Genomic DNA, 16,682 nt, shown 5'->3' with positions numbered 1-16,682 from the left:
TGGATCTTATAGAATGTGATTGGGGCTGTTAATCTGGTCCAATCAGGGAGCCCTGGCTGACAGATCAAAAGGTGATTGTTGACCTTTGATGTGAAAGGTGGCCACTTGGGTCTTTCCTTTCTTCCTGGTGGTGGAAACTGAATAAAGATTCGTGTACCTTGTGTCTCTCACTGTATCATTCACCTGTACACACTCATATAACATGGGTGCGGGGGAATAAATAAGCACTACCGCAATTGGGCGGTAGTGTGGGGGTAATAAATAAAATAAAAAAGAAACAAAAGGTGATTGTCAGAGATACTGCCACACTGATTGCTGTCTCTGACTGAGGCAGCACTAAAGCCAAGGATTGTTCATTTGTAAACAAAGGTGTCTTGGTGATACCAGCTTCTGTGGAGTTATTTCAGTTCCTTTTGAAGAGTAGTTGGGCTCTCAGTTCCCTCCATGATTTCTGCTAGGATATTTCTTGTCCTCCCAATCTCTCTTTTTATATTATGCTGATAACCTTAAACCTACATGACTGTTTATTGAATCAGTCAATGGGCAATAGTTTCTTTCAATTACTTTTTACTTTCCCGTAATTATTTTATCATAACCTCTGATCATTTTGAGCAGCCTGTCAAGATTTCCTCTTAACCAACTCTTTTCTACCTGAAGACAGTCTCATATTCTTTAATCATGGTGTGGATGAACATCTTCAACCTTGATTTAGTTTTAGTTAATTTCCTGCACCTGCTCTGGGACCTTATAAAGTGGGGTACCTGAAACTGGATATGATCTAATTGCAGAGAGAAAGTGAGGACTGAAGATGCTGGAGAGATCAAAACGTATGGGGCTGGAAAAGCACAGCAGGTCAGGCAGTATCCGAGGAGCAGGAGAGTCAATGTTTTAGGCATAAGGCCTTCATCAGGGGAGGGAGGGAGGGGTGGTGGTGGTGGTGAGTGTGGAGGGAAACTGTTCTAACAACAGTCTAATCATCCCTCGCTCCTATAATCTACACCCAAGTATGTCCGACTGACTACGCTTCTGAGCATAAATACACTTTGCACTTACAGTGCACATTTAACACCAAAAATATATTCCTACCCCAATTCACTGACTTATAGGGAAGAAATAAACCCCAGGTCAATGAAGGAAATAGGTGGAATGACCCAAAGGTTGATCAAAGGTATGCTGAAGAGCAAGAGGAGGGCAAGAGCAATTCAAGGAGAAAATTTGAGATTGTGATGCAACAAGAGATTAGATTTAGATTTTTTTTTAGATTAGACTTACAGTGTGGAAACAGGCCCTTCGGCCCAACAAGTCCACACCGACCCGCCGAAGCGCAACCCACCCATACTCCTACATTTACCCCTTACCTAACACTACGGGCAATTTAGCTTGGCCAATTCACCTGACCTGCACATCTTTGTGACTGTGGGAGGAAACCGGAGCACCCGGAGGAAACCCACGCAGACACGGGGAGAACGTGCAAACTCCACACAGTCAGTCGCCTGAGTCGGGAATTGAACCCGGGTCTACAGGCGCTGTGAGGCAGCAGTGCTAGGGCTGACGATATTGGAATGAAGGCAGAGGGGAAAGAGACTTAGAAGGTGGGTGTGAGAAGAAAGGAAACTTTAGGGTGAGAAACTGAAGGGCTAGAGAACGTTTCAGTGATTGGGAAAGGACAGACTGTGTCCTTTCTCTTGTTCTTGGATTTGTGTTCACAACATGAACAGTACCAAGGATCAGGATAATGAGTGCAAGGTGTTTACAGATTATAAAAGACAAGTAAACAAATCTGCTTGTTGTTCACATTTTTTAGGCGACTCTCCTCATTGAATCATCTTTTGTTCCTTTATTGAGAAGGTTTGGGGTGGCATGGTGGCTCAGTGGTTTGCACTGCTGTCTCACAACGCCAGGGACCCAGGTTTGATTCCAGCCTTGGGCGACTTGTGGAGTTTGTACATTCTCTCTGTATCTGAGTGGGTTTCCTCCCACAGTCCAAAGATGTGCAGGTTGGGTGGATTGGCCGTGCTAAATTGCCCATAGTATCCTGGGATATGCAGACTATATGGGTTAGCCATGGGAACTGCAGGGAGAGAGTAGGGCAGGGCAGGGGGTCTGAGTGGGATACTTTTCAGAGGGTCATTGTTGTCTCGATGGGTTGAATGGCCTGCTTCTACACTGGAATGATTCAATCTCAGAAAGGCACCATACCTTTAAGGCAGCTAGATGGCTATGAAGCATGTTTTAGAATAGAATCCTTACAGTGTGGAAAGAGGCCATTTTGGCCCAACAAGTCCACACTGACCCTCCGAAGAGTATCCCACCCAGACCCATTCCCCTACCGTATTACTCTACAGTTCCCCTGAACACTGTGGGCAATTTAACATGACCTCTGGTGCCGTACCCTTGTTCATTTAGGCAGTAGCCAGGCAGTGTGCTAGCAAGTCATTCAGTTAACTGTAATATGATGTTATACTTACCTAAGTAAGCATAGCATCTGGACTATACTTAAGTCTGAGATGCCATATTAGTGTACAAAGTTAGTTGTTAATAAGCTTCCAGATGTCTGACTCAATTTGAACTCAACTCTTGTTACCTATGATAGTAAGGGCTCTTGTGGCACACGGTAATGTTGCTACTTCGGAGCCAGAACATAAAGATTCAAGTCCCAACCGCTCCACATAGGGTAACGTATAGAAAACCACAAAGCACTATCACCTCTCATTGTCATGATTTTTTTAAATGATGAAAAATAATATGAATGAAATTTGCTTTAAAACGTTTTTTCACTTCCCTCGAACCTTCTATCACACCTGAATCATTTCATTGGAGATGCCGTCAAAAAGGTCTCAAAATGTGATTTAGGGGCTCAATTTTTAAAATCCCAATAATATTCTTTTTGGTGCAGTTACATCGAAACATAAGAAAATGAATAGGTATATGCCATTTGGTCCATCGAACCTACTGCGCCAATCAACTAGATCATGGGTGACCTTCTACTCCAATCCTTTTGCCCATTCCATCCCCAAATCTCTTGATCCTTTTAGGATCTAGAAACCTGTCAGTCTCTGTCCTGTATATAAGTTAATCCTTGTCTGCTTCCAACACCAATGCACAGCAGCAGCAGTGTGTACCATCTGAAAGATGCACGACATCAACTCACCCAGGCTCCTTCCAGATCACATTCTCCCAGCTCGAAGGAAAAGAACCTCAGATGCACAGAACACCATCATCTGCAAGTTTCCCTCCAGGTCACCCACCAACCTGCCTTTACTTCACTTTTACTGGGTTAGACTCCCTGACTAACAGCACTGTGGGTGTCCCTACAGCACAGGACTTACAGTGCCTCAGGCTCACCACCACATTCTCCATGGTAATTAGGAATGAGAATAAATGCTTGCCACCCATATTGAATAAAAGAATAAAATTATACAGAGCTTTTATTATTCTATTATTCATTTGAAATGTTTTTGACAGCTGATCTTTGCATTTTGTAATTGAAAATTATCAATCTCTGAATTTTTTTGTCTTTCAGTGTTATTGATATCGCAAATGCTTGATGATTTCAGTAAGATTTGGACTGCATAAAGATCAACGATGTGTTCATTTGACAATAACATCTCATGTGCCACTGTCATTGGCCTTGCTTACAACAGCAACACAAGCTGTGACATTGATGCTGAATTCAGATACATACTGTTTCCTATTGTCTATAGTCTCGTCTTCGTCCTAGGACTCGTTGGGAACTGCTATGTGCTGTGGGTGTTTAACCGGATGTCTCCTGCAAACAGCATGACCGAGATTAAAATCTTCATGGTGAATCTGAGTGTGGCTGACCTCCTGTTTATCTTGACGCTTCCTTTTTGGGTCGTGTACTACAGTACTAAAGGACACTGGATCTTTAGAGAGATCCCCTGCAGAGTGGCTGGCTGTCTATTTTTTATCAATACCTACTGCTCCATTGTGTTTCTAGCAGTGATCAGTTATAACAGATACTGCGCTGTGGCACACCCCATCGAGACAGTTCAGAAAAATGGCAGGAAGAGAGGCATTATTATATCAACAATTATCTGGACTGTAATCATTGTCAGTGCAGCCCCCTTCCTTTTCCAAGATGGAACCAACGATGTTAATGGTGTCATTCGTTGCTTCGAAGGATATGATAAGAATTCAGCCTTGCCTGTGGTCATCATCCACTTTATCTTGATTGGAGCTTTCTTCATTGCCTTTCTTATAATAATCATCTGCAACTTGCTCATCCTAAACCTGCTATCGACAAAAGCAGCCCAGCCGAGCAGGAGTGAGAAGGTAAAGAAGCAAGCTTTCCGCATGGTGTGTGCTGTCATCACCGTGTTCTGCATCTGCTTTCTCCCCCATCATCTGGTCCACGGCCCCTGGACCCTCACTGTCCTGGGACTGTGGCGGGCAGAGGACTGTGTGTTCAGGCGGGCAGTGAATGATGCACACCAAATCACGTTGTGTTTGATGGGTCTGAACTGCATTCTGGATCCTATCATATATTGCTTTCTGACCAAGAAGTTCAGGAGATTTTTGACACAACGTCTGAGTAAATGGAAAAGTACCAGGAAGAGCATTAGGACCATTTCCACAGAAACCAATATAGATGGAGACATAGCTTTACATAACATGTGCAACTCATGAAATGTTGTCACAAAAACAGAAATTGCTGGAGAGACTCAGCAGGTCTGGCAGCATCTGTGGAGAGAAATCAGAGTTAACTTTTTGGGTACAGTGACCCTTCTTCAGAACATAAAATGTAGTAATTGATAGGACCAAGATAATGTTGACTGTATTTGACTTGTTGCACTTGTTTATTGTTATTTTTGATATCACTGTTGGTAAAGATATGCATCATATTGTTTAATATAATGAGATAACGTCACACAATGGGTAACATATTCAATAATGTTTTTGTAACCCTGCATTTTAGCTTTCCACAACAAAAATGCGCATTTGCACAGCACTTTTGCAAGGTGTTTTACAGAGAGGTAGAAAAGGGACGATATGGATGGAGTGGTTTCTAAAACCTTGTTCAATCAGATGGATTTTGAGAACCTTTTCAAAGATAGAAAGGAATGTAGAGAGTTTCAAGGTCTCAAGGAGAGGGAGAAACTATAGCATCAATGTGTCTGAACCCTCTATAGCTGAGATAAAGGGAAAGACAGGTTAACAAAAGGCAAGAGTCAAAGGAGCAAAAGGTGTAAGGGGGAATGTGAGAATAAAGCAGAAAGGGACGGTGTTGGAGAGGATAGTGGAATTTGAAGATGAGGGTAGGAATGCAGTGCACCAGAGGACAGGAAGTCAATGTCTGCAAATGTGACGTAATTTATGTCAATGTACAAGTAGTTTAGTTTCGAACAGGGAATTTTTTTGAAAGGCAAGAGGCCATTAAAGAGATCATGGAGAAATGAAGTCTGGAGATAACAAAAATGTGGAGAAGAATTAGTCAGGTGGTGGGTTGGTAGGGCGGGGTTGGGGGGGGGTGGCATTGAAGTAGGTTGGGAAAGCGATGGGCAATGTTGCAGTGATGGGAATGCCTGTTCCTGAGGTAAGGTGCTGATTGGGTTCAGTTGTGATAACACTGATCTTTAAAGAATGACTATTTGAGCCTGACAAACGTAAAAGGTAGCCAACTGAGAAGATATGTCCAGAATTCATTGCACCATACATTTGCCAGGAAACTTTCAGAAGAAGATGTGAGAGAACCAGCGGGAGGGAAGTGAAATAATTGCTCACTGTTTTACTGAATTGTTGTTTTACACCCCAAAAGAGCACTTGATTGGAGCATTCTGAAAAATAAACTGGCAGGTCAATGGTTAAAGATATTATGTTTGCATGTCTTTTTTTTTAACTTATGCCAGTCTGGGTATATTTAATTCCGATGTTTCACACTGCTCCCTATACGTGCTGTCTGGTCTCAAAAATTATTTTCGTATAACTATTATGGTGTAGCCAAAATTATTAACCTTCCTTTACACTATATCCTTCAGGTGGAATCTTGTTTTTCTTTGAGGGTGTTTGGAGGGGGTCTAAAAATGACTGGTATTTCCACTCAGGGACAGGACATCCTTTCTGACACAATTATATCCTTCTCAGCTCATTACCTTTGCATTCACCAACTTTTTTGAGCAAACTGGAAGTTCTGCACCTCTTCCCTGAAATAACTCCATAGAGATGGGTATCTTGTCATCAAGTCACCCTTTATTTACACATGAACAGTCCTAGTCTATATTACCACCTCATACAGAGTCAGGAACCAAAGTATCAGTATCCCTGAAACTCCACCTTTTTATGTCAGCCAAGGCTCCCTGATTGGAACTAGGTTAAGAGCCCCAATCAGGGAACTCCAATGCTTTGAGGTGCAGCTGGCTGACCTTGCTGTAAACACTATCCTCCCAAAAAGGACCTTCCAGTCTCCAACTTCAGGATGCCATGTTTAAAAAGGCACCCAGAGAACTCCCTGCAACTCTGGACCATCATTTACTGTCTAATCTGGAGATATAACAGTACCGCACAGTACAGGCCCTTCGGTCCTTGATTTTGTGCCAACCTTTTATCTTACTATAAGATCAAACTAACTTACGTACCCTTCATTTTACTATCACCCATGTGCCTATCCAAGAGTCGCTTAAATGACCCTAATGTATCTGGTTCTACTACCACTGCTGGCAGTGCATTCCACTCTCTGTGTAAAGAACTTCCCTCTGATATCTCCCCAAAACTTTCCTCCAGTCATCTTAAAATTATGTCCCCTCATGATAGCCATTTCTGCCCTGGGAATAAGTGGCTGGCTATTCACTCTATCTATGCTTCTCAATATCTTAAACACCTCTGTCAAGTCACCTCTCATCCTTCTTCGGTCCAATGAAAAAAGCCCTATCTCTCTCAACCTTACTATGTAAGATGTGCTGTGCAGTCCAGGCAGCATCCTGATAAATCTCCTCTGCACCCTCTCTAAAGCTTCCACATCCTTCCTATAATAAGGTGCCCAGAACTGAACACAATATTCCAAGTGTGGTCTAATCAGGGCTGCAGCATGTCAGAGATGTAGAGAAAAGCAGTGTGAGCTTTCACAATGTGTTCTGAAGGCTGTGCAGGAGAGATAGAAGTTTTTTTTCCCTGGGGATGGAGGAAGGAGCCCCTCCTGACGAATGAAGGCTATGCTGGTCAGTGCCCATGGACATCTCTGGGTAACTATCTATCAATGTTTCATAGCTCTATTCTAATAGTTAGCATTGGAATATTGTCACTGCAGAGGACTCTCAGACACAAGGTTCTGTGCCAGGCATCTCCATCAGACACCTAGTGCAGTCCATGCCCGTCACTTCCTTACAGCGACCAATGTAGCACTGCTGGTACCACACACATCTGCCAGGTTTCACTCAGAAAACAGAAAATGTCAGACATCTAATACTCCATCAGCTCACTGAGCGTTCATCACAACGAGGAGAATGTACTCATCAGAGAACTTACCACCAAAGGTTGGCATGGGACAGGGTGACAACCACAAGAACACCTCTCAGGTCGCCCAGGCATACAGATATGACAGGCTGTTTCATTATCTTTGATGACACTGCAATTCTCAACATCTGTTGGATAAAGCTCTTTGATGACACTGTAATAGAAAAAGAAAGCTCATAAATCCAGTGCTGTAGCTATAAGCTATTACTGTTTTTCCATATTAGGTTTTGATACCGGCTTCACCAAATCACTGAAGTTGTCTGGTTTATCTTATTATCTTCAGGGTTTCAGCCAGACAGCTTTCTCTTGAAGTCAGTTGATAAAAATCATTGGCTCGAAAGATGTTGGCTAATAATTATTTTCAGTAACAGTAATGGGAGCTTCAAGAGCTTAAATAAAGTAAATTTTAAATTACTCATTTATTTATTTAATTAATTAATTAATTAATTAAGCTGCCAATCAGGCATATATTCACATAAACCCTGTATCCAGAAAAACAATGCTTGGATTTCATATAGTCCAAGCCTTATAATATCAAAGAAACATCAAAGAAGCGCTTCGCAGGAGGCTCCAGAGCACTGATGATGTCTCCTAGCCAGGGTACGAAACGTTTGCAACAAAAACTTCCAGCTCGGCGAACAGAACCACTACAACAAGCACCCGAGCTACAAATCTTCGCACAAACTTTGAGCCTTATAATATTTAATGACTAATAGCCTTAAGGTCATGGCTGCTGTACTGACTATAGATCAAAATGAACAGATTGCCATATTACTTAGAGATTAATTATTGTTCTTGGAAATTTTGTCAGCTATGCATCTCCTATCATTGTGTGGCAATCAGATGATTATGTGAGAGAGAAATGTCAGAAAACATCTGAATATTGAACTCATTTGGAATAATATTCACTTATGATGTAAAAATTCAAATATGGCAGATGCCTTTCAAAACTTTCATAAAGGGGAGTGGAACTAAAGGATTGGGCGTGAGATCAGCAATTTATCGCAGTGAGTGATCGAAATTCATGTGGAGCATGTTGTTTTCCATCACCTCTCAATTTCTTTTATGGTATCTATAACTATTGACATTTAAATATACACATTTGGCTCTTTATTTCCATTTCCAGGGTCAGATTGCTGCGCTGATCTCATCTTTCACCCAGAACCCTGCACTGTTCCTGGGCTTCCCTGTGAATCTGCTCTGTCACTCCACTCTGAGTTATCACTGGCCCCATGTAATAAGGTGTGGGGTACACTGTAATGAATGAATAAAGACATCTGAGGGGAGGTGGTGATGTAGTCAAAATGTTGCTGCAGTAATACTTCAGAGTCCCAGGCTAATGCTGTATGGACGTGGCTTTTAACCCCACTGTGAGTTCAAATCCCAACAAATTCACCACCTCAGCTGGTAAAATTTGAATCCAATAACATTTGGAATTAATAGTTGACCTAATGTTGACCATGTAAACCTTATTGTGAAAACTTGTTTAGTTCTCTCAGAAATATGTCACCTTTAACCTGTCAATGTGATGATGGTCTGATCATCTGCTCCTTAGCCCATTGGTGGACAGATATAATGATTTAAGATAAAGGAAGGCCATTCTCTGAACAATACATTCTGGACTCCAGAGATTCTGCCACTTGGTCAAGTCAACCGAGCACACAACTGAAATCTCAGAGACATGAAGAAGAAGAAATGAGCAGGCGAGTGGAACTAAAGGATTGGGTGTGAGATCAGCAACTTATCGCAGTGAGTGATCGAAATAACACCAGTGGGTTGGACTGCTGGATGCATCGGACCACAGTGGAATGAGCAGAGAGTGCTTGCGGGTGTCTTTTGGAGAAGCGTCTCCATATGAACACCAGACCCATAGCAATGTGGTCCACTCTTAACTGCGCTCTCAAATGATCTGGAAAATCAATCAGTTCAAGGGATGAGCATCAAATACTGTGCTGGCCAGAGAAGCCCACATCCCATAAAAGAATAAAAAAATTCTGTGAGATCCAAATTTCCTACTGTTAGTTATGACTTAACGTATTGGAGTTGTGAAGGTGTATTCTTATGTTCTCTTCAGATAGAAATTCAAATTTATTGAAGAAAACTTCCCTATGAGAGACCATTTACTTTGATTAATTAAAGTTCATGTGCTTGAGTGCAAATTTGAGTCTGTCTCCACATTTGATATAAATATTTTCCTGTCCTAGTGGATTTACCCTAGAAATTAAATTTTAGTGACTATATGGATTTAATAGCTAAATTATATTGCCAATTCCAATCAAGACATTGAGATCAAACAAACTTCTGTTCGTTTTTCTGTGGTCAATAGGCACACCTGTGAAATGTGCTTTACTCAGAGAGTAGTAGGCGTGTGGAATGCACTGCCTGCAACAGTGGTAGACTCGCCAACATTAAGGGCATTTAAATGGGCATTGGATAAACATATGAATGATAATAGAATAGTGTAGGGCTTTAGATTGGTTTCACAGGTTGGTGCAACATTGAGGGCCATAGGGCCTGTACTGCGCTGTAATGTTCTATGTGGCTTCGGAATGGTGCTTTTGAAGGTGCTGTAGGCCTGTTTACTCACACTGGAAAAGCATCCCGCTTTCTCATTAGAAATGTTGAGTTTGGAGCATGTTTACATTTTATCAAAGAACTTTGATTAATTCTGACTGAGCTGAACGTCATGGAGGCCCAGCCCTGTCCAAACAGCACACTGTTCCCAGGTGGACATGCCTGAGCATCCCAAGACTGCAATTAATGGGAAGGCCACTGTGGGAGAAATGATGAGCATGCAGATGCAGGAGCAGTGATTACAGCGTGACACCATAACTCAGCAATACAGGGGCTATATAGCTGCTGGTCACTGAGATAGTACGATCAATATAATCTTATAATTATATACACTGGACAGAAACAAGGCATCATGGATCTCTGAGAGATCTTGGCTAAATGAGGCTTCCTCTCCTTCTAAGCAGCCACTTGTTTCAATCATTCACAAGACATTGATATCACTGGCTGGACCAACATTTATGGCCTGTCCCTAGTTGCCCTTGAAAAGCTGGTGGTAAGATGCTTTCTTAGATTTCACAGACTCCCCATCGCATGGGAGCAGGCCATTCAGCCCATACTAACCCACTTAAAGAGCATCCCAGCCAGACCCACTCCGCCCCCTGTAACCCTGCATTTCCATCCAGATATTATGGGCAATTTAGCATAGTCAAGCCCCTAATCTGCGTATCTTTAGACTGTGGGAGGAAACCCATACAGATACGGGGAGAACGTGCAAGTGCCAAGCAGACAGTTGTCTGAGGGTGGAATCAAACCAAGGTCCCTGATGCTATCAGGCAGCAGTGCTAACCGCTGAGCCAATGTGCTGCAGTTAGACCCTCAATACCATGAAGGAGGGAATTCGGGATTTTGACTCAGCCATGTTGAAGAAATACTGATATATTTCCGAGTCAGGAGTGAGCAGTTTGCAGGTTCTTACTCCCAGAATAGGAGTCATAACATCCCTGGATACAGGCCCTTCGGCCCTTCGGCCCAACAAGTCCTCACTGACCTTCCAAGGAGTAAACCACCCAGATCCATTCCCCTACATTTAACCCCTGACTAATGCACCCAACCTACACATCCCTGAACACTGGGCAATTTAGCTTGGCCAATTCACCCTAACCTGCACATCTTTGGACTGTGGGAGGAAACCGGAGGATCCAGAGGAAACCCACACAGAACCTGGGTCCCTGGCGCTACGAGGCAGCAGTGCTAACCACTGAGTCACCGTGTCACTGAAACAATGCTGTACGGATAACCTCATTGAAATAGGATGCTCTTTGATAAGTGATTGCAAAGTAATCTAATGGATCTCCTTGGATCTAATTTAAAGGGGAAAGGCTGCTCCTGTTGCTTCCAAATTGGCAGGTGAACGATCACACCTTACTTTCAGCAGTCCCCTGGTCTCAGATCCACAGTTACCTGATAGGTAGCTGTGGATATACAAATGCAGGAATGGGCCCGACTTTCCCATTCTGCTCATTCATGGGTCCTTACATCATCATGGACTACATAGTGCTATCATACTGTCAACACAGCCCCTGTCATCTGAATCACTTCACATGTGAGTCCATTGATGGAAAGAAGTGAAGTGAACCTGCTGGACAGATGTTGGATGAGGATTTTGATGGATCATTTCAGACCATACAAAAAGGTGGCCATGTCCGATTTTAAGCTGATAAATGGTTTGTGACTATTAGAATGAGGCCTACATCAAATAAAGGCATCAGATGGACACCGGCGCTATATGCAATATCATGAGCTATGCAGACCCTCTGGCTCAAAATGGTGACCCACAAATAAGGCCATTGAAGGCAAGAGTGAGACTCCATGTGGGACTGATCCTCATGCCAAGAGAACAAATGAAGCTGAAGAAAAATGAAGACATGCAGTTCCAGTTGGTAGATGTTAAGCAAAATCAACTAATTGCAGTTAAAACTTGGGTTAGTAATCTGACTCATGTATTTCACAGGCCCCTAAGCCATTGGCTGCTGAGCAGATCCTAAAACAAATCACAAAGATGGTTTCACGGCAGTTAAAGTCTTCATAGCCAATGTTATATCAAAGTAGAAAAAAGTTTCACACTAATTTGGCATCTCCCATGTTTGGGGTGGCATGGTGCCTCAGTGGTTAGCACTGCTGCCTCACAGTGCTAGGGACCCGGGTTTGATTCCTGCCTTGGGTGACTGTGTGGAGTTTGCAATGTTCCTCCTGTATCTGTATGGGTTTTCCCCCACAGTCCAAAGATGAGCAGGTTAGGTGGATTGGTCGTGGGAAATGCATGGTTACAGGGAAAAGGCAGGGGTCTGAATGGGCTGCTCCTTTCCAGAGGGTAGGTGTGGACTTGATGGGCTGAATGGCCTGCTTCCACACTTTAGGGATTCTATGAAAGTTCCAGTTGCCCTCCTGTCCAGACTGAAAGGTGAGAGGGTGCATGTCGTGATTGGATCATTGCCAGTCGGATCCCATTGACTATGAGATTCTTATTTGGGGGTTGTTGGGAGAGGGGGTGTGGAGGGAACCTGGCTGACAGATAGAAACAGGAGATTCAGAATGCTATTTCAGGTTGAGCTCTGAGCTGGCTGGGCAGAGCCTATGTACTGTGCACACAGAAATAAAAGGTGACTTGGTGACGGGATGTTGGCCTCTGTGTGGTGATTTCAGTGCAATAGAGAAAGAAGATAACATATCAAGGTGATAACAGTTTCTACAACCTGAAATAGCAGCATGCTGGCTATGAAAAAAAAACAGGAGAGCTGAAGGATAGTTCCAAATGGTCTCAGTAATGTTTGCAAAAGGTTTCTTTGCCCAGCGAAGAATGTTTGCAACAATTTGCCAACCTAGTTGTCCTTACTCCCTTCAATGCAAAGGTCGCATTCCTGTAATAGGTAAAAGTAAGGTCACTAATGGTCCCAGTAGACAGAGCCGACAGGTGGTGTATTTAATCTGAGGGTCACTGCATCTCAGGTAAGGGGAGAGCTTGAGAAGGTGGGACTTTCATGGTAACCTTGGTGTGGCAGAAACAGAACCCACGTTTTTGGTATCACTCTACGTTACAAACTCAGTCATCCAACCAACTGAGCGAATCAATCCCCACCTGTTATGCAATTGATGTTCAATGAAAGCAATAATTTTCCAATTACTTTCAAGATGCCATTTGAGGCCCATAAGAGGTTTTGCATATCAAGGTGGGTTCTGGTGGATGCTGGCATTCAGTGGGCAACAGGAGCAATTGGTGGGATCAGTACCACAGAGAGTGGCCTCTATTTAAGCAGAGTGTCGGGGACTACCCATTAACTGGTCACTAAAGGCCCTCAAATGACCCAAGGATTAGCAGGCTGGCTGACTCCTGTCACACTGCTGATCAAATACCAGTGGAACCAGGCGAGTGACTGGCATGGTGTCTAAGGTGGATGACCCAGTTTACACTGCCCAAACTGCCAGCTGACTCCCGGCTGTGAATGTGAAATTCTGACCTCCATGACCACATCAGTTTCTGTACGGTAACTGCAGGGTGGCACATCGTGTTACAAAGTTCCTCAGAAAACAGGATTTCCTGCAACTTTCCGCAAATGCTGTTCCCCTCTAGAAAATGTTGTGCAAGTCAGAAAAATGTAAATCAGAAATTGACCACAACTGTAGCTATGCAAACTTCTGGCATGTCAGATAAGGATTGTACAAAAGGCAGCTGACTCTCTGTGGCCCCCCTACACACTAAATCTTTGATATTTTCATTGCACAGTTTTATTGTGGTTTAAGACATGTGGTTGTTCTGAGATGATCTGTTCTATCTCACTTTGGGCAACCATTTGATGTGCATGGAAATTTCATTACATCGTACTGCATTTTTAAAATCATTTGACATGGGCATTACTGACTGGCCAACATTTTTTGCCTCTCCCTTATTGCCATTGAGAAGGTGGTGATGAGCTGCCTTCTTAAACCGCTGCTGTGTAGGTGCTGTAGGTATACTCACAATGCTGGTAGAGAAGGATCTCCAGGAGTTTGACTTAGTGACAGTAAAAAAATGGCTTGGAGGGGAATTTGCAGGTGTTAGTGCTCTCTTGTGTCTGCTACTCTTGTCCTTCTACATTCATTGTGGCCATGGGCTTGAAAGGTGCTGTCTAAGGAGCTTTGGTGAATTTCTGCAGTGCATTGAGCGCCGGTGGTGGAGGAACCGGAAGATGTCAAGAGATAACCACTATAATTAGTTTGTACAGCATTTAATTACTTGTTTCTTTGGTTAGACCCTCATCTTGCAACTCTGATGCCTACTCATGTCATTCCACCCACTTGGTTTGTCTCTAGCACAATCTCATTTTTGATTATTATCTCTCTGCCTTAATCATTTCTCTTCACACAGAGGGTGGTACGTGTATAGAATGAGCTGCCAGAGGAAATGGTGAGGCTGGTACAATTACAACATTTAAAAGGCATCTGGATGTGTACATGAATAGGAAGGGTTTGGAGGGATATGGGCCAAGTGCTGGCAGGTGGGACTCGATTAGGTTAGGATATCTGGACAGCATGGACTAGTTGGACCAAAAGATCTGTTTTGTGCTGTATATCTCTATGACTTTAATTGATTCATAGGTCATCCCTTCAGTTGTTATTCAGCTGTTAACCCTTTGTTTACACCATTTGTTACTCTTGACCACCTGCAAAGACTTGTTATTCAGCCCGTTGACACTCTGTACACACTATATTTACTCATCTGTTGACACTCTTAATTACCTGGTATTATCTTGCCATTACCTCTCTGCCTATACGTTCTGTGACTCTGTACTTCCCTCCACTTCATCTGATGAAGGAGCAGAGCTACAAAAGCTTATGATTTCAAATAAACCTATTGGATTATATAATTCCTGAGAAAGCGCTTATGCCCAAAATGTCGATTCTCCTACTCCTCAGACGCTGCCTGACCTGTATGCTTTTCTTGCAGCACACTCTTGACTCTGTTGAACTATAACCTGGTCTGCTGTGTGACTTCTGACTTTGTCCACCCCAGTCTAACACTGGCATCTCCACATCACAGATCCAAAATAGTCTAATCTTTGGTTGGATCCACAACATAGGAAACTGTCCTGTGTACACTGTATGAATGCTTCCTCATGGCTTCCACTTCCAATCTGACTATTCCAATCTACATGAAGATTAAGGTCACTCATGATTAATGTACTGCCTTTTTTACATGCCCTCATTATCTCCTGATTTATTCTCAGTTTTACAGTCTGGATGCTGTTTGGGAGTCTTTAGACTACTCTACCATTGGCTTCTTCCCCTTACTATTTCTTACCTCCATCCATATGGATTCTATATCTTCTGATCTAAGTTTTTTTTTACTAATGTATGCATTCCATCCTGTACTAACAAAGTTACCCCACCACCCTCTCCTTCCTGCCTGTCCTTTCAAAAAGTCATTTCCCCTGAGTATTTACTTCCCTGTAGGCATGTCTCTGTAATGGCTTGCCCACACTGTTCCACCACCTCATATTAGGTTAGGATATTGGTAACATTAAAATAACTTTAGTTAGTAATAATAATAAAATTACTTCTATGAAAAGGTGCTATTGATGAAAATCATTCTTTGTTCTGACAACAAATGCTTATTTCTTGGCTTCACTGATATAAGCCCTCCATTCCTCTAAAATGTAGCCTTAAGTTCAAAGGCCAAGATTTACATTTTTATGGGGAGAAGGGATCTATATTACTTCCAAAAGATGTCATGTGATAAGAAGGGCAGTGATTCCTGGTCACTCATGTAATAGACTGAAGTTTGAGCCTCATTGATTACCTTACACAGCTCCAGACTACAACATGCCCTACAGTAATTCTCCTTCATTAGCATCTTCCAAACCCCTGACTACCTCCATCTAGGAGGACAAGGGTATTAGGTACATTGAAACACCACCATCTGCACAAATCCACCCCCTCAAGCCAATTACCGTCCAGGCTTGGAAATGAATCACTTATCCTTCAGTATTTAACACCAACCTTAACCCTACAGAGGTATCCTGGAACACCCACCCTAACAGCAGTGTTCCAACAGCCCTCAGACTTCAGTGGTTGAAGAAAGTGGCTCATCATCATCTCCTCAAGGTGAAATAGGGATGGAGAATAAACAATAGCTCAGCCAGCGATGCCCCTGCCCTGTGGGAGAATATAGAAAGAAAGGTGAATGTAAAAGTAACTGCAGCCATTGCATGCCCAGCTTCCCGAGTGGTTTGCGACACAGTGGGTTTTCTCATCTCAAACCTGCCTCACTACGTAGCCCACCCCTATGGTGCCCCTCTCATCCAATGCTTGCCTGATTTTCTCCGTCTCTGCAGCCAGAAGGTTGCTCCACTACCAGGATAAACCAAGATCCCTGGCATCGGTGCCATCTTAGAAACCCAAACCATGCACCCAGTCAAGCATTGGCAGTTTGGAGTTACCCTTCACCATCAACGTAGTGCCACCAGCAACTACAAACCCAAGCTTCTCATGGCACAGAGATATCATGCCTAACACTCATACACATACAACTTCACATTCCTGCAGTTAACACTGTTTAAGCACCTGGCCAGACAGCCAACTCTCCGTAGCCATATCCTATTTTATAACCATGGCGTAATCACTGCTAACCTTTCCCCTGTGCTCATTGCAGGTTGCCATATTGT

The 16,682-nt window shown here is 43.1% G+C and overlaps 1 protein-coding gene across 2 annotated transcripts in view; it reads left to right on the top strand.

Moving 5' to 3' along the window:
* Nucleotides 1–5,455, top strand: part of ptafr (platelet-activating factor receptor) — a 28,434-nt gene extending 22,979 nt beyond the window's left edge. For both annotated transcript variants that reach the window (XM_060847421.1, XM_060847420.1), the window contains exon 2: nucleotides 3,524–5,455. In XM_060847421.1, the coding sequence (XP_060703404.1) occupies nucleotides 3,586–4,650 (1,065 nt within the window). In that variant the 5' untranslated portion in view covers nucleotides 3,524–3,585 and the 3' untranslated portion in view covers nucleotides 4,651–5,455. The remainder of the gene's footprint in view (nucleotides 1–3,523) is intronic.
* The last annotated feature ends 11,227 nt before the right edge of the window (nucleotides 5,456–16,682 follow it).

This window comes from Hemiscyllium ocellatum, chromosome 30, assembly GCF_020745735.1.
Source record: "Hemiscyllium ocellatum isolate sHemOce1 chromosome 30, sHemOce1.pat.X.cur, whole genome shotgun sequence".
NCBI lineage: Eukaryota > Metazoa > Chordata > Chondrichthyes > Orectolobiformes > Hemiscylliidae > Hemiscyllium > Hemiscyllium ocellatum.
The sequence above is the reverse complement of the archived record's forward strand: the minus strand, read 5'-3'. Positions and strand labels throughout refer to the sequence as shown.